General features: G+C 41.7%; 1 protein-coding gene across 1 annotated transcript in view; it reads left to right on the top strand.

Annotated features, from left to right (window-relative positions):
* Window positions 1-19344, top strand: part of iglon5 (IgLON family member 5) — a 106526-nt gene that overhangs the window by 74113 nt on the left and 13069 nt on the right. Inside the window, exons 2-4 of the mRNA XM_080896041.1 lie at window positions 11241-11319; window positions 16301-16533; window positions 18216-18335. Coding sequence (XP_080752167.1) covers window positions 11241-11319; window positions 16301-16533; window positions 18216-18335 — 432 coding nt within the window. The remainder of the gene's footprint in view (window positions 1-11240; window positions 11320-16300; window positions 16534-18215; window positions 18336-19344) is intronic.

Raw genomic sequence — 19344 nt, 5'->3', positions numbered from 1 at the left:
ATTATTCTGACAGCACCTTACTCTTGGGCTCTGGCCCTCACCTTCTCCACCCTCCTGCCCCAGACTATTTTCCTTTTCTTTCCCCGAACTCTGCGCCTCCATCCATTCTTCCATGCTTGGATCTCCTCCCTTACCATCCCCTGTGGTGTGGATAGCAAAACCTATGGACAAGCAGCCCAGCGGTCCAGAACACATTAGCCTGCACACACAAACACCCGTGGCTGCCACAGTGAGTATACACACCCTCAAAAATGTTAACTCAAACACACATGTCGAGAAATGTACACACATACATCAATTCACGAACACACACGTCCTTAAATGCAATTCAGGGGCACTTGAAACCATCACATTCCAGCAGCACACGCAGTTATTTTTGCATTCATTGAGCTTAAAGTGTGTTGATGGAAAAATGTTGCCGGTTTTCGGTTGCCAAACTTTGGTTCCCTCCTGTTTTGCTGTTTGCAAAAGGCAGAGACAAAGAATGACTTATTTTAGATTGCTCATTTGTTTATATTTGTAACAGTGCACTGAAAGATTAATAACGTCCACAATAGGAGTTGTACGGCAATATCTGCAAGAAAACACAAAAACAAAATGCAGAAACCCATGTGTAGAGCTGGCAGTTTCAGACACCAGCTAATTGCCCTCCATTCAGTCATTACAATTAACTGGTCTTTTTGCTCTGTTTGAGTATATTACATATTTTGCATATTTCAACAAAAATATGTCATTATCAGAATGAAATGAATGGAAGTGGAAAAATTAATAAGCTAAGTCAGTAGTTGTGCTGTAAAGGCTTATGCATGCTAAAAAAAAAGCTAAATTAAATCTTTTATTCTGCTCCACAATGACTCCAGACTTTGTTCGAAATTCACTGAATGTATTTGCAGCGTATCTTTTGTCTTTCGTGGAAATTGTATGATTTCACTGTAAGTTAATGTCCAGATTAACAGAAGTGGCAGTAATTTTCAGGCTTTTGTCAGACTCTGTTTTTCTCATTATTCCTACTTTTCAAGTCTATCATAAATGACCATTGGCAGCTTATATTGCCGTGGTCATCCATTTCACACGCATACGGCCCAAACACTTGACAGACTTTTTGATGCCTCATTCCTTTTGACTCCACTTTACAGCCAATCGTCCTATCAAAAATAACTGTGTCCATGCTATTACACTTCTTTGTTTCCTGTCACAATCGGCCGGTAATTGCTGTTTTTATTGTAGCCTCTTAAAGGCTGGAGTGTAAACTATAGGGCAAGCCTCGCCACTGTGCTGGAAACTTAATCGCGTGGCTGGAAATATTTGCTCGGTCTCTCAGCGTTGCATGAGTAGATGTGCCATAAAGATGAAAAATATGGAAAATCAGAACATAGTGAGAGTTTTATTGCAGATTTTATTGTGAAATGTGGGTAACTTTTATCTTTATTTACCTTATAAAAATAACTCACTGTTTTGTTTTACATGTAAGCTTTGTGTTCGGTAATTTGTAACAGTAGAGGAAAGTTAACAGAGTTAAAAATGAACATTGTGTGACATTGAAATGTCCTAGCAAGAAAAATGACAGGATCAGCCATTTCAGCAACTGACGAAAACAAATGACAAAGCCTCCGAGCAGATGTAGAAATTATGACTGTTGCCCATCGGGAAATCGACTCCTGTTCATTTCCAACTTCCCTGCCAAGACTCAATGCTACTTGAAGGATAACTTTGCTTTATACGTTTTTCTTATTGTCGACAGACATCAAGAAAAGATAAAAACTAGTATTGTCTTTTTACTCCAAAAGCCTGATTTAGCTATTTTCTTGGTGCTATAGAACCTTGCTATTATCCCCAAATTAATCAAAACACATAACTCACTCACACTACTATACAGCATGCTGTATTTGTGCAGTATAAAAAAATGTCAGTACTATTTGGAAAATGCTTCACAGTCTAATAACAGTAATCATTTTCGCAGTTGGAGAGCCTGTAAAGTGTATAGTCAGATGCATGTCTCTTTTCTTAGCCTACTGTGTCCATATGTTTACTTTGGGCTACATTTCCTTTAAAGGTGTACATGTGTTCAGTCCAACAAGCATGAATATATTGTACTATGTGCACTCATCAGCCACTAATTTAGTTATAGCTTGCTAGTACTTGATTGGACCCTCTTTTGCTTTCAGAACCACTTCGGTTCTTCGTGACACAAATTCAATAAGGAAACGTTACTCAGAGATTTTGGTCCATATTGACATGATACGCCTTGGTATTCCCCCGGATAAGCTGGAGGAGGTGGCTGGGGAGAGGGAGGTCTGGGCCTCTTTGCTTAGGCTGCTTCCCCCGCGACCCGGCCCCGGACAAAGCGGATGAAGATGGATGGATGGATGGATTGACATGATAGCATCAAACAGTTGCTGCAGATTTGTCAGCTGCTGACTAACCAATGATGTGAATCTCCTGTTCCACCACATCCCAGTGGTGCCCTATTAGATTCAGATCTGGTAACTGTGAAGGTCATTTGAGGCCTCCAGTGTACTTACTCCCATGTTCAAGAAGCCAGTTTGAGATGATTTGAGCTTTTGACATGGGGCATTAACCTACTGGAAGCAGCCATTGGAAGATGGGTACACTGTGGTCATAGAGGAATGGACGTGGTCAGCAGGCTGTGATATTTAAAGGATACTCAGCTTGTACTAAGTGGTCCAGAGTCTTCTAAGAAATGTCCCCTACACCATTACACCACCATCACTAGTCTGAACCAGTGATAGAAGGCAGGATGGATCTAGCTTTTCATATTGATTGTGCTAAATTCTGACTCTACCAGGCAACATTTTTCCAGTTGTCTATTTTGGAAATTCAAATTGTAGCCTCAGTTTCCTGTTCTTAGATGACAGGAGTACGGACTTCTGCTTCAGGGTTTAACATGTTTTGTGTTCTACTGCATACCTTGGTTGTAAAAAGTGGTTATTTAAGTTATTGTTGCCTTCCTGTCACCTCAAAGCAGTCTGGCCATTCTTCCCTGACTTCTGGCATTAACAAGGCACTTTTGCTCAAAGAACTGCCACTTACTGGGTGCTTTTTCTGTTTGTTTTTTTTCTGTTCTTTTTCTGTAAATCCTAGAGATGGTGAGCAGTTTCAAAAATTGCACACCTACTGGAACCAGTTGCTTCAGTCCCCTTTCTGCCCTGCCCTTATGAGCGGTTTGAACTTCAGCAGGTTGTCTTGACCACACCTAATTGTCTAAATACAATGAGTTGCAGCAATGCAAGTCAGGCTGCTTAGATATTTGCATTGGCATTATTATTTTTATTTGCAGAACTGTTTGGTCACTTTGTTAACCACATGTTAAAAGGCAAGCATGACCCACATGCAAAAAGCTTTCCCTCTATTTTTTGTTTAGTAGGGTGACGATTCCCACACCCGGTGGCGTGATGGAAACACCGAATTCTACTTTACTTGGACTGTGATGGCTTACAAGAGCCTCACAAGAACTACACTTTGGACACTGTGTTTGTAGTAGATTCTGATGTAGTGGAGCTCAATGGAAACCATCATTAAGCTAAGAAATGTCAAAAGAAAATTTATAACGATCGGTGCTAATAGGATCAGAGTTCACTTTGTGACGTGTCAGGGATTTGTAATATCCAGCAGTCCATTTTCTTATCCATATTAGGGTCTGGAGGTTATCCAAGCTGTCATATGGTTACCAGTTAATCATAGCGTAAACACAGAGAGACAGACATTCACACCTAATAATTGCCACTGTTGCTTATGTAAACTGCAGCAAGCGCCAAAAGAAACATCACAACCGCTGGCACGCGCTGTGCTTTGATGTCGTTTTGGCTTGTTGTGCATCTCTCGATTTTCGTTACTTTGGTACGCTCAGCCAGGTTGGAGACATGAGTGTACGAGTGGGTTGGTCTTTGGTTTCATTTCAATGATCAATGTTGAAGCAAAAAAATACCCAGATTGAAGAGAGAGAGATGCAGCAACAACTTGAAAAGTGAAATATTCTGGAGAAACCTTTGAAACGCTTAAGTTAATGATATCAAGTGTATCTACAGACTATCTCTCTTAGAAGACCCACTGTAAAATAGAAAACATACACACAAAATAAACTGAATGTAACACCAAGGTGCACATCTGCAGCTTTGATTTACTTGGCGCCATAGAAGGCATCATGCTGCTGTTAGGTTGTCTTGCTGTAGGTATGATATTCCTTTTGTTGCCAATAAAGTATGTTATTGTCAGAGGAAGTTGGATGGCGAGCTAGTTGCAGTGAATCAGTATTTTAAGCTTCTCTTTTAAAGCTGTGACAGCACTTAACCACAAATCTGTCAAATTACCAGTGCACTGGGTGTATTTAGGGGGGGTCTACAGGGCCTTGTGTACGGCAGGCAGGAAGGCAGGCCGGCACGCGCCTGTGTGCGCTCGCTGAAAAAGGAAGTAACAGTTTAACTGCTATATTGATCTCAAGAGTGCTAAGGGGTTTAGGCGCCAGTCCAAGGAAAATAGGGGGTAAAAGAAAGCGGTGTGGGGCTCGTCCCTGGTTTTAACACGCTCGGCTTTTCTCCCCAGCCACGCTTGATTCAATGGTAAAGATCTGTGGCTGCCCATTGAAGTTGTACAACTGGTGCATTGAGTACTGTATGGCTCTGTGCACTCTGCAGTGCTCTATTGATTGATGTGTGAAGAGGGATTAGTAGGTGGGAGGGAGCTGAGGGAAGGGAGACGCTGGGTGGGAATGAGCGATCAGAGGCGGAATTGTGGATGCAGCATGTGTACAATAAAAAGGGGCAGATGTCACATCTTTGGTGAGGCCAAGCTAGACACCCGGGGGTGATGACCTGCTTTTCTGTACATGTTGATGGTTTTCATCCTTGTGAGTTCAAGCACTGTTAGCAATTGCATATGTGTTTTTATATATCTGGTCCCTGCAACAGCAGAAAAATACACGACCTTGAGTGATGAGCAGCTAAAAGTCCATCCTGTCCTCTCAATGCCTGAGAATGAGCTTACTAGAGCACTTAATGCCAAAATAAGCTTCAGTCACGTAAACACTCATTTTAGTCATTCCACTGCGTTGCTTCAGCAGGAAAAAACATATTTGGTCTGAAAGGGAAAAATGATATTACCAGACAGATTCAAAACAATTCATTCACCGTGACTTCCCTGACATTTCTTAGATTTCCTGTCAAGTGGAATCCCGCCGACATCCATTTTGCTTCACCAGCAATTGTGAAAAGCAAGCGACCTGCATATCCATCTTGTTGTGCTGTTTGAGTGAGGGATCCAGGTGGTTTCTCACTGCTTGCCCATCACTCTCTCTTTGCTCTCCTGTTGCTCTGTCCCTGACAGGTGGTGCTGAGGGTGGAAACAGCCAGGAGGGGAGTCGGGGATTTCATTGATAGGGTGTAGACGGTTTGAATGAGCAGTGAAGTGAAGGAGAAGAGGACAAGGAGGAAGAGGGTAGGAAAGGGGTTAGTGGTTGGGGAGCTCCAAAGAGGTGGACGTGAGGTTGGATTTGGGCCGTCCAGAGTTAATGGGATCAGACGAGGTAGAGAAAGTGATATCGGTGCTGGTTAATGTTTAATCCCCCCATCCCCAACCCCTTGTCTCTTGCCTGCAGTTCCCTGCATCTGATAATCCTTGGGCTGCCTCTCTTCATCATCAAGGTGTCGAAGGGAAGTGCCTCTGTAAATATTTAATTGGCTGCAGCATGCCGGTGTTAATTATGCGGGTGTGTTTTTCCTTTGCTTTGCTCTCTGCCCCAGCATTTCTGACTATGTCCTTGCACTTTTCTCCCCTTTCATATTAATATTTCCCTATTGTTCCCGCTTTTATGGTTACTACTAAGGCCAATACTGGTATTATCACGCAAAACTACTGCTACAAAACGGCTATATCTGCTTCTCTTGATGTAGTTACTGTCAGTACATGCTGTAATTCTGTATTCCACTACAGCTTTTTCTCTTTCTCAGTAACTTTCTTTCACCTCGCCCCGGTTATTAATCTTCAGCTTTCCCCTTCCACCTTGTGCTATACCTCTCTCCTTCTCTTTTCAATTTCAAAACCACAGCAGCCCCCTTTAAAATGGATTATTGTTATGGGTTTCATTATAGCCTCTGCTGTTATCCGTCTTGACGCCAATCATGCTTTCAGAAGTAGCTTTCCCTCCTCTCTGTGTTTATTTGATCGTCAAGGGCAATGCGAAATAGATGAACAGTACAAAGACAGCCTTTCAAGGACTTTGCAGGCTAAAGTTGTACAGCTCAATAGGGCTATACTCATAAGTGTCTGCCAGTAGCAAGTGCAATTACAAACAGGCGCATGTAAAAGTCAAGAGAATACAAATCACATAATAGATGTCTCGTGGGTACTGAGCAAGCAGTCTTGCAATGCTTTTACAGACAAAAAGACACAATGTAGGGGAGCACAGAGACAAAAACACTGGACCACAAGTGGAGGGAATTATGACCAAGTCTACATTATGGGCAGCAACAGATAATGCGTTATCCACAGATGAGCAAAAGAGGTTTCTGCTTCTGCAGGGTGTATAAAAACAGAATTGAGTAGCAATGCAGTAGTATTGTGTAATCCCCTAGGCATCCCCATACAATTTTATTCTCTTAAAATGTCAAATCCAGACTTGAGGCTCAATGCTATGTGCAGACAAAGGCTTAAGGGGGTCATCTGGACAGGATTCAAGGATGCATTTGTGTCTATCCATGTGCATGTATGATTCTGGAGGAAGGAGGTTCCATTTGTGTGCTAAGCAGGTCGTAGCAAGGACGAGAGATACCAGTAGGCATGACAAGACTGTATCTGGCGTTGACAGCAGCGAGCAGGGAAATTCAATATGCCGGTGGCCACACCATCACCAGGGCTGGCTCTGTTCTTTATTATTCATTCTCATCAATGTTTTTCCCCATCCTTGTTTCAGTGTAGTAAAACAAAGTGAAGATAAAATATTTTTGTGTGCGTGTGTATGTTAGGTAAGCTAGGTAGCTGGTCGTTCAAGATTCCCCGTTGGCAAGCACATTCCTTAGCTGGGTGTCAAGATTTCTGAATCATCCAGGTGGGTGCAGTTTATCATCCTATATGCTGAGGGCCCCAGGAGGGAGAAGAGAAAATGGAGGATTTGAGTTAGGGATCAGTAAAGCTGAATGCAACAGAGAAAAGTGACATCTGAAGATTCTGTTTTGGCCATGAAACAGCACAATAGTGTTTCCACACAGGCCTCATTATTGTTTTGTTTGGCCGCGCCTGTTGTGTTTGACCAACGACATTTGAATTAATAGCCTGAAAGGAGTAAACACCATGGTGGGAGACACATGCTGTCATTCAGTAAGATGATGTTTACATTTTGTTTTACACTCAACACTCCCAGTTCACACTGCGGAGCCAGTCTTTTTGTTCCTTCGTCAGAAGCAGGTACTGACTAATTTCCATCAGAAAACATTGTTTTATCAGGTAGTTTAGACACATGTACTGCTGCGTGTAGGACACAAATTCAGATCAGGTAATGCATGTTTGTGTTCATGACTGGATGACTTGGACAGTCATTTCAAAAAAGGAGTACAGTGAACCCAAAGCACATATATTTCTATTTACAAATTAGGGCTGCCAGAAACAATTATTTTGTCAGTGTCACCGATTATTTTTGCGATAAGTCAACTAATCAGATCATGCATCCATGTGCACATGTGAAAACTATAACTTTAATCTGAAAAAAGCCAAACAATAACATTTTTAAGTTATCGAAGTGACCTATATATCATGTTTAACCTGAATAGCAAAGGACCGCGGGGGTTCTGAAAATGATTTGCTAGGAGTCCGGTGTTCTCACCGGCTCTAGTGAGCCTTAATCTTCCAGTCAGCTCGTCTCCAAAAACGTCGGTGCACTTTTGTGATGTCCTGATAAACTGAGCAGATATTTGAAGTTTACACAGCTACATTCTCGCCTGAAAATATCTTAAAAGTTTATTTTGTGACCCAGAAAGAGCAATAAGAGTAATATTAAAACTAAGTAGCTGTCGCAATTGTTGGAAATTGGAATTGGCTGGGCCGCGCTATGAATCCTGGGATAGGTTGGGCCACGAAGGATACACCCAACCCATCCTTCAAATCTGCGGAAAAGGAGGACGCATTTGTTGGAGTCTTCGAATTTGGACAGCCTTCCTCGCGTCACTGTCACGTAATCAGCCTATAAATGCGAAGGATGCAGCCCCTGAATTTGGACACAGCTACGATACCGAGCTCCTTCTTCTTCTTTGGCATTTAACAGCAGCGGGCATCCTTGTAGATGCATTGCTGCCATCTTCTGTTTCAGTCTGTTATTACGCTCTTAAATCCTACTGCTTATTCCTGTGTCCTTCAGGATCTTGTCAGCTATTAAATTAGTCATCAACGATGACATAATAGTGACTAGTCGACTAATCGTGGCAGCCCTATTACACACACACACACACACACACACATATATGTATAGATAGATAGATAGATAGATAGATAGATAGATAGATAGATAGATAGATAGATAGATAGATAGATAGATAGATAGATAGATAGATAGATAGATAGATAGATAGATAGATAGATGCACGTTGACATCATTGTTTAAACCTCTTTTCTTCACCTTTCCTTACAAAGCACCATGTAATTTTGGGCATGTAGCCCATCCCTGTGGACGTGGTTTGTATGCTTTGCCGTCTGTATTTTTATCAACACGGAGTCGTCCACCTGTCAGGCTCATAATATTATGACTGCTTTTTACAGAATGCTTTTCAGGAAAGTGTATGGTCCCCGCACTGCTCCGAGGGCACCTTTGTCTCAGGACAGAAGTGTTTTCTCAAATACAAATGCTGGTCCCGTTGCATTGATGCATTCGAAGTGACAGGGGTCAAAAAGGGTTATACAGTGGTGAGCGTGTGCTTGAGTCAGGTAGATATTATGCTAAATGTTTGTGTAGGTGTGTTCCTCTGTGTCATTTTTTTGACTCCCGTGTGCCTACATGAAGTCACATTTGTATTTTCCTCAGGGAATGCAAAGGGAATCTTTTCTATTTTTGTTGTCACGGTGGCCTCTTTTATCTCGATGGGTTTGGTCCATAGAAGAGCGTGTGGGTGTACTCACAGACTTGCTCGTCTGTGATTTGTCCTGTGATTCACTGTGGGAGAGGAAGTGTGTGGTGAATGTGTTGACCTGGTTATCATGTTTTGCGGCGCTTAGGAGCGCAGGCAGGGTGATACAGGTTTTAGAATGCAAGGTGCCAATCGAGCTGTGAAAATGGGAATTGAGTAGGGAAATGGGAATAGCTCCCTGCTGGTTTGTAACCTTCGCAATGTTGTGTGGAGCATTCAGCGTATGCACACATCTTTTATTCAATCGATGTGGGTGTATGTGTGTGCTGCATGCGTGTCTCTGTGCTTACATTATTTGATAGAGTGCACCTTTTCTCTGCATGTGCGTCTGTAATTGTGTCTGTGGGGTAGCATATTCATGACATGTCACACAACAGAATTGAATTAACCTAAATATAGTCTAGTGGGTAGAGAGTATAGAGCACTTGAAAGGGAACAGCTGAGGGATTGAGCTGAGGACCATCTAAGTCTTAGATGGAAAGCATAAGCACTGCAACGGTGTGCAATATTACTCCAGAGTAAAAACCACAGACAGCTTTTAAACACTGGACATGATGGCTAATGCGCTACGCCCCTCCTTTAAGCTGTTCTGAGAGGAAGGGAGAGATGAAGCCAGTTCTGGGATCCTTGGCCAGCCTAGATAGCGTAGCAGCAGCACCCATTAATGCGATTACAGCTTTTAGTGGGAGATTTTCAGGGCCAGTTTTATTCTGAGACGTCATTAGTTTATCCTCCTTTCTTGTTCCCTGTCGGTGTGTCAGCAGACAAATATACACATTCACATCGAGGAGCAACCTAAACCTAGACACTCTGATTGCTTATACGCAAAATGAGCCGCATATGCACTGGTTCACATGCATGTAGCCAACGCATGACTTAATGAACACACATTCATGATTATAGCCTATATTTGCCATTGTGCAGCCACAGAAGTTATTCCACACTTATATTTACAAAAAGCCAAAGAGAACAGGCACAATTAGTCTTTATTTAAGAGATGATAAATTAGTCTGTAGTGCAGTTAGCACAACTGTCTGCGCTGCAGTTTGAAAACCTTTTGATTAGCGGTCCAAAATGTGCCTTATAATTCAGAAGCCTTTATCATTATTCTTTGTAATCAAAACATGATTTCACAAAGACCCTCCTTTAATTTAAAACTCCCATTTCCCATTTATTTAGTGGTGCACTGCCATTCATTTTGGGTCTCATCTGTTCGAAAATTCTTATACGGCATGCTTAACATGTCGTGGAATTTGTGTGGCTGCCTAACAAACCGTGAGGTTCTTCTTAGCAACTCAGTGCAGCAGGTTCATTTCATAAAGTCACCATTTATTAAACCTCAAGGCTAGACAGCAGCAAAAGCCTATATTGAGGTCATCTTTCAGGTAGTGGGAAGAAAAGATTGTCAGAGACGGAGGGAGGACACAAGCCGCGATATCTAGTGTCATGCTGTGTTTTGGCAGAGTTTAGATGGACAGAGCCAGGCGTCTTACTGGGGAGCGGCTTGCCTCAGTAGGCAATATCACTGCCAGCATATAAGGTCTTTGAGTGTGGTCCAAAAAAGTTTGCGAAATGACTTCAAACTGTTTACTTTTTTTTCTTCGTACCTGAGCGTGTCAGACACTCAGGAAAGCACTCAGGTGCTCTCAGGATTTGTGTCTGTTCTTGTGTCAGTTTGTAATATATGTTTGTGCTACTGCAAGCATGTGCCTGTTTTCTTTGTGTGTGTGTGTATGTGTGTATTGGTAGGCAGGATGAGCATCCCTTCTGTTACCGTTGCTGTCCCTTCATTTCACGCTCCGGCAGCTCCGCGTGAATCCTCTTCCCTTTGCTCATTATCAGTGCTGTTCAACGAACGAGCAGCCCACCAGAATGCAGGGTAAAACCAAATCATTATTCAAGTATGGGGGTCAGTGCAGACATTGTGACTCTTTTGTTTAGTATATTTATTACTTTCCCTTCAGAGCAAGCAGGATGCAGGACACATCTCTGGCCTGAATGATTTTGTGAGGTGGTCGATCTTTAAGTATCTTACCTGAGATAGATGAACACTAGCGGAGTGTCTGGTGTTTTTATTGGATGCTGATTGCACTCTTCTCTGATTTTTCTTGGCAGGGTCCAGCGTGCACGGAGCAGAATTCGGGCACCTGCCGGACAACATTACAGTGCTGGAAGGCGAAAGCGTTACTTTGAGGTAACTCTTGATCCTACACCTGCACTGACTGATTACATGAAAAACATGTTTGCCTTCCCACCACCTGTCACACTAGTATAATTGCCAATCCTCTGTCACATAACTTCAATTAGGCATCCTATCCTGTGCCATATCTTCCATCTCTGTTTATTGTAGCTAACTGACTAATATCTGTCAAATGCCACTGGAGTCACCCAGTCCTTCTGAAGTCCAGTCCTGCTCGGTTGGTGGACCCTCACTGCATCCAACCACCACTACCTAGCTGTGAGTGATAAATCAGAAATCACAGCTTTTCTCTGCTTCCAACCAAGCAAAAAAAAAAACCCAGCCAACTTGCTTTTTTTCCTCCTTGCATAGATGTGATCTGGCTTGGCAGTACACTCAGCAGTGCTAGAAAAATAGTGCCCCCCCCCCCCCCCCCCCCCCAAAAAAAAAATTCAAGTCAACATTACTTCCATCACCTTTAAACCTACATATCTCCAACAGCTCTGAGCAAATTCTCAAGTTCCCTTTTCCTTTAAAAGAAGACTGGCCTTCCACAAAGATCAAAGCTATTATTCTGAAGCCAAGTACATTCTGTCAATTTTCATTAACATGAAAATGTCTCTCTAAAAAATTTAAATGAAAAACGCTGGAAACCCCATTCTTTTCAGGAAATTTAACTTTAATGGTTCTATTAATAAATAAAGTAATGTGTATAGGATTGTTTTGACCCCCCCCCCCCCTTCCTTCCTTCATACAAGGTCTTTTAAAGTTTTTCTTTAGACACTGGCTACTTTTTTACAGTCCTTGTACTTGAACATTTTCAAAGAAAGGTTTTATTGTTTGTTTGTTTTTAATGTATTTATATATTTATCGTATATTTATTTGTTAAGTCAGTTAATGACCTATGAATCAGTTATCTGTAGAAGAAGAACCTACATCAAGGGATAAGCCAGTATTGTGTCTTTACAGAACAACGTAGAACCAATTTTGAGGCACTTTGTTACTAGCAGCCTGTTGCAAAAACACATAATTTGTTCTCATTTCTTAGTTGAAACTATGAAAAATGCCACAGAAAGCAGAGTTTGACAGGCGTAAAATAGTTTTTTTGCACCAACAAAGTGATTCTCACAGAGCTATTAGCCAAACAATATGACATATCTCAGCCTAGTGTGCAGTGTGTCTTTAAAAAATTAAGGAAACTGGACGAGTAGAGGACAAAAGTGGCAGGCCTAAAATACTATGTGCAGCAGATAACCAGTATCTGAAAGTCATGTCCTTAAGAAATTAGAACAAATTCAGCAAAGACCTGACACAGGACCTGAGAGATGCATTTGGCAAGTGGTTGATCCATCTACTGTTCACTGAAGCCTCATCAAAAATGGTCTCGGTGGAAAGGTGGCTGCCAAAAAGCCATTCTTAAGGAATGGAAACAAGAGGAAAAGGCTGAGAGAGAAACATCTGAGGTGTGCCAAATTACTCAAGAACTGGACTGAAAATAAGTGGCAACAGGTTTGACGCAGTGATAAATCCAGATTGGAAATTTTTGGGTTCAAGTTACTGTTAATATGTACAGAGGAGGTCAGGAGAGAGATACAGCGATGAATGTTGAAAGCCATCACAGTGGATGCTCAGTCATAGTGTGGGGCTACATTTCAGTCAGTGGTGTTGGGTATCATGTCAAAATGATGGAATTATAAACTCAGAAAAATGCCATCAGATTTTGATCAACCATGCAATACCATTGGAAGGCGTTTAATTGGGAGCACCTCCATTTTTGAGGATGATAATAATCATGAACACAGCCAGTGGAGTGAATACCTGGATAAAAAAAACACACACAATGGAACACTATCATTCATGGATTAGACTCCCAAGAGCCCGGACCTTAACATTATATTTCATTTCAAGCAGTATGGGATCATTTTGACACAGTGCAGAACAAAAGACAGCCAACAGCCAAAGAAGAGTTTTGGAAAGTCCTTCGAGAAGCCTGGTGAACTATTCCTGAAGACTAGTTAAAGAACTTACTTGAAAGCTTGCCTAAGATACTTCAGGATGTGTTAAAGGATAAAGGTGGTCATACCAAATATTGGCTTTCAAACTCATTAGAAGTTCATTATACAGTATACTGTATTTCCATTTATATTTTCACGTTTCCCATTGTCTTAAAAACTATAAACAAATGAGGGGTGGCTCAAGAGCTTTGGCTTATTCTAACAGATAACATGCAACACCCGGTGATTGGGTGTGGGTTGCACTGTCACTTCACAGGGTATCTTAGAGAGTTACCCCGTACATGGGGAATAACGAAGTTGAGAGATAGTCTTGACATGATAAAGAACGTTTGGTTATTTTGTAATGTTGGTTCTCGGAAGGAGAGACTGTCCAGCCTCAGGCTGCTTGGAGACACATTCCGATTATACCTGTACTGGTTTCATGTCTGCAGAGCTGTTTTATACGTAAGCTGTGGGTCGTGGCTGGCCTAGCCGGAGTGTCTTAAAGAAGTATCAACTAGCCATGGCCTGGGGGCCGAGGTAATTCCCTGTACATATGGAATATGTAAGGAAGTGGCGAAATAGCCTCTCAATCAGAGAACCAAGGTTTCAAAGTAACCGAATGGTCCCAATGTTAATTAGAGGGTTTAAAAGCTTCGACAGTGGGGCTGTGAAGGCATGTTTCTTTCTGAAATGTGTGTGCAAGTTTAGTCTGTGCCGGTCAGCAAATATCTGTCATACAAAAGACTAAAGAGCTTTATAAATAAACTACATTTTAATGTAAAATCACTTGTGCCCAAGTGGCACAAATACTTGTGTTATGCTTGAGACAATGCTGTTTTGTTGGCTTTGATGCGGGCCATTAAGATGAGGCGCATTTGATGCTATTATGGTGCTCATTTCCTCTGGGCTTGCAGTCCTCTAGCAACATCATCAGTGCAGAAGTGATTAATTTTAAAAATAGATTAATAGAGCGTTTGTACACAGATAATGAATTTTTATGATGTATTCTTTCTCAATTCAAGCACACAATGCACAAACAGAAAACTAAGCATAATTTAGTCTTAATTATTTCTCTTCCTTTATTCCTCTACCTGCTAGGAACACGAACATTCGCACATGTCTTCTAGGGCATTGGTTAATAGCTTTCAGGTTTACCTGTTTTATGGGGTTTTTTCTATTATGGTGCTACCATTGCTGGCCTGGCAAGTGATCTAAGATTTACTTTAGTTAAAATTTATCTAGATCAAGTCAGTTAAACATAAAGACAACAGTTGAAGCTGGGTAAGGACATCTAGTGGCCAAGCCAGGTCAAGCCAAGTCTCACCTTTGGCACCTTACACCTCTTCTGCACCATGCCTCAGAATTTCAGCCACTTTTACTCAAACATGCCAACAGGCTTACATCAAGACTTAAAGAGTGTGTGTTTTAGACTGTATTTAAAGTTTTCTTCCAGAGAAAAACAATGTAACTAAACTGTAACTAATAATTTACAACCGCTTTTTGTAGTAATGTGTTGCTAACAAGCTGTTTTATTTATAATACCATTAAAAGAGTTTACAGACAAATCCAATAAAAGTACAAGTAAAAGAAGCCTATGGTATTGAATGGAGAAACATAACAAATACAGTTACATAGCCTACAGTTACTTAATGGATTGATGAGTATGATAATGAGGTGACTCATAGGCTATAGCCTTGGCAGTCACAGTCTTTCCACCTAATTGAACAATCAGCGCTCACTATCATTATGAAAACACCAGAAGAGGTACTATTTTAAGAGACTGTTGTTTCTTTTACTAAAACTCAAAGACTGAAGCACACATTCAGCTGTAATGTGCAGGCTGCTCTGGTGGCTCGTCGATGCTTAACACTGTACTAAAAGAGAGGATATGCCTAATATGGTCATCAGGGGCATAACTCTTTGAGCACATAAGTCCCACCCATCTCCTATTTGAACCGTTTGCAAAGGGCAGCCAGTCAGAAGAAATGGGTCTAAAGGGAGGAGAACATGAGCTAAAACAACTCTGTTTACAAGGATGAAGTGAAGGGCAGCAGCCAGAGCAGATAAGTAAGGATCTGTTATAGTCCAGGATTAAACATGTGGAGCTTGAAATGAGCATGTGTTTTATATAGATAGCTATAGATAGATATGTGTGTGTGTGTGTGTGTGTGTGTGTGTGTGTGTGTGTGTGTGTGTGTGTGTGTGTGTGTGTGTGTGTGTGTGTGTGTGTGTGTTATTTGTAAATTTACCAGCTTTCACCTACACCAATGAAATATTTCAGCAGGTTTAAATATGTGGGATCAGCCATCCAAGGCAAGTGACAGTGGACAAGAGAGGTGAAGAAGAGAGTGCAGGCAAGGTGAAGTGGGTGGAGACAAATGTCTTGGTGATTTCTGACAGAAGGATAGCGGCAAAAGCGAAAGGTGAGGTTTACAAGCTGGTAGTCAGACCTGCTATGATGTATGGTTTGGAGACGGTGCCACTTACAAAAAGACAGGAGGCCAAGCTGGAGGTGGCAGAGCTGAAGATGTTAAAATTTTTTGTTAAGCGTGACCAGGATGGACAGGGTTAGAAATGGGTACATCAAATGGACAGCTTAGGTTGAGCAGTTTGGAAACAAAGCATCGCAGAAGCAAGGCTGAGATGGTTTGGACATGTGCAGGGAAGAGATAGTGGATGGGACAAACAATCCTGAATATAGAGCTGCCAGACAGGAAAAAAGAGCACGACCACAGAGAAAGTTCGTGGATGTTTTGAAGGAGGACGTGTGGACGGCTGGTGTGATGGAAGAGGATGCTAGGGGTAGGGTGAGATGGATATGATTCGCTGCGGTGACCCCTAAAGAGAGCAGCCGAGAGAAGCAGAAGATATACTGTTTATATTACACTTGTAATATAAACTGGATATGTAAAGCGCTTTGGGGTCCTTAGGGACTAGTAAAGCGCTATATAAATACAGGCCATTTACCATTTACCATTTACTTCCTGTTTTCCCCGCAGATGCCGTATTGACGAGGAGGTGACCCACAAGGCCTGGCTGAACCGCTCTAATATCCTTTTCACGGGGACAGATAAGTGGTCTCTGGATAGGCGTGTGACGCTGGTCAATAGCAACAACAGCGACTTCTCCATTCATATTGACAAGGTGCAAGTAACCGACGAGGGGCCCTACACCTGCACCTTCCAGGCCAATAACAAGCCGCGCATCGTTCATGTCTACCTCATTGTTCAAGGTCAGCAGCTGGGTTCAGTCAGAACAGGAATCTATTATAAGTGGCTGTTTATTGCATCTGGTACTCTTGGATAATTTCTCTAATATATCCAGAGTGCAGATTTGATTGCCAGTGATGCCGCAAAAAAGTATATATTACACCCATGGTACTGTAAACTGCCCTGGATCTGATTAAAAAGTTTAATTAGGCTTTTTGCTATTCATCCAAACATAGTGCTGTCAGGAGGGTGTGATTGAAGTCTGACTTCCATGGAAGCAATTAAGATGGTTTCTATGGCAGTGTGTGTCAGCATTAGTTTTCTGTAAAATCATGATTGAATGTATACCTAAAATCTATGATAGACAACTTAGTCATTAATGTTTATGATGTCTTGGTGTTTAAGGTATTTATATTTATATGAATGTGAAATTACTCGTGTCTTCAAAGCTCAGCTGGCCTGTGTATGTGTGTGTGGCTACAGTGACAGAAGACTAGTGCAGTGACAGATGAGCCCATTTGTTATTTTCATATGGGCTGTTAAGATTACTTGTCTTTATAAACAGAAAGTTAGGCAGATCAGATGGATGAGCCTGTATGTTGAGTAGATGAGGTACACAGGAGGCTGTCCAAGTGCCTGACTAAATAACTGACAGTACTGGACCTCGACTGGAGCTCAGTCATCAAGTCAGCAGCTAAGTGAGTGAGTGTGTGACTGATCCTTAGTGACATGATGTATCGATGCAGGACTGCCTGGAGGATGGATCTAAGGCCTTTTCCCCCTGCATGTGTCAGATTGTATGCATATTTTGGGGCTACGGAGTGCAAAATGTAGCCATACATCACCGGCAGATTGAGACCAAAAACTTTTAATAGGATATATTAGGTTAAAAATTACAGGGATAAAAACACGAGGTCTGGCTCAAAGCTCACAGGTGGCAGAGACAATGTCATCTGCTTTGCTGGAGATTTCACATCACACTGCAGCCAAGTAACACTCTTGTCTGCAGGGTCCAAAGCTTGGCACAGATGACCATATATACCCAATTAAATGCTCAATTCCAAGTCGCCCACATTTCCCACCCTTGCTTGATAACACACAAAATAATTACACCCTCAAGTCAGTGTATCAAGCAGGAGCAGCTTTACCACCACTCCAATCTGTACTTTATTGCTGCAAGTATTCAGCTCCAGCAAGATAGAGAAAAGTATCTTCGGTAGATGTCTCACAAAAAAGCAATCTCAGAGCCAGGCTCATTAAAAACAATGATAATGGGCTATTTAAATTCAAGGGCCACCTCGTTATCAAACTAACTACATGCACAGCATCCCCAACACTTTGAGTTAGGGCCAAAATGGTTTTCAGGGGTGGTCATACTCACTGAAACAGTAGAAGTAAAAATTCCTCCAATACCACTTTTGCAAGTGCCCTTTCTTTTTCAAGACAAAACTAGAGTCAGTGTCAAGAGAGGGAAATGGTAATATCCATTTGCAGGAATTTAGGATTGCTGCAATGGAATGAAGGAAGAATATTGTTGCACAGTTCAGTAAACACTCAAGCATAGATCATTAATCAGCGGATTGTGTGTCTGTCTAAGCTGCAGAGATTTGCATCATATGTTAAACACCTTAATAGGATGTAAAGCTGTACCTTATCAATAATGTATTTCGAGGTCATATTTTAATGGTGCGATCCTGTTTTTCAGTGCCAGCCAGAATCGTCAACATCTCAAAAAATGTGTCAGTGAACGAGGGAGAGAATGTAAACCTCTATTGTCTGGCAGTCGGCCGGCCTGAGCCCACTGTCACCTGGAAAGAACAGAAATGTAAGCTACCCCTTCGTGCTTGCTTGCCTTAACATACAGAGATCTAATGTTCACAGCTTCACCTTTATCTCCCTGCCTTTACATTCATCCCTGACACTCATTCGCCTGTTAAAGCCTTTTTTTTCTCCCAGCCTATAAGCTTATCAGCATTCAGCTCATGTTCACGTCTTTATCCCTGGCTTCTGTGTCATCATTCTTAAACCCAGCTGTTTAGTTTGTCCCCATCTTAAATTCATACTCCCGCATTTCCCCATGTCCCAATGTTTTGTCCCAAATAACCACACATTATACGTAATTATCCCCACCGCGCCGCCCGTAATCATCAGCATCTGTCTTCATCCACCTTGTCAACCAGCATCGTGATGCCAACAGCCACTTTTGGCACCAAATCAGCTATTTTAAACCTCTTCTGGTGTGAGGAACTGGAGCTTGTTCAGGGTGGTCAGGAAGCGCATCTTGATAGATGAAGTCAGTCAGTCCATTTGATCTAATCAGCGCAGCATTATTCCATGTTAGCTCTCGTTTTCGTCATCGCCGATGTCCAAAGTCAAGCAAATAACCTTTATCTGGTCTCTAGAGATTGAAGAGTTCACTTTTTGGTCTTTTACTTTTTTGCCAAAATTGCAATTTGTAGTTTCTGTCTCATCTGTTTGACACATAAAGAAAATTGCTATGTACTGAATATACCACTGTGCTATGACTCAGAGTTTCAGCTGTTTGTTTTCAGAGAAAAGGTTGAGATGTTAATTTATTTTCTTGCTGTTTCTGTGTTGTGGGATAAACTGGAAGCTTAAGAGCTCTGTGACAATGGGTGAATTATCAGAATTGAACTTTCTTGTTTATAATATCAGCATGTGTGCTAGAAAGTTTCATAATATCCTTTGCAACTGACAGATGAATATAATAGGAAGCTGCGAAGCAATAAGGATCATTATTTTACAGTTTTTCATTTTTTATTGTTGGTTTCAGCACTTTTTTGCAGACTTTTTTTTCACACAACAGAATTGGC

This window comes from Rhamphochromis sp. 'chilingali' (assembly GCF_963969265.1).
Source record: "Rhamphochromis sp. 'chilingali' genome assembly, chromosome: 11".
Taxonomy (NCBI): domain Eukaryota; kingdom Metazoa; phylum Chordata; class Actinopteri; order Cichliformes; family Cichlidae; genus Rhamphochromis; species Rhamphochromis sp. 'chilingali'.
Note: the sequence above shows the minus strand (reverse complement) of the source record. Positions and strands in the feature narration are given on the sequence as shown.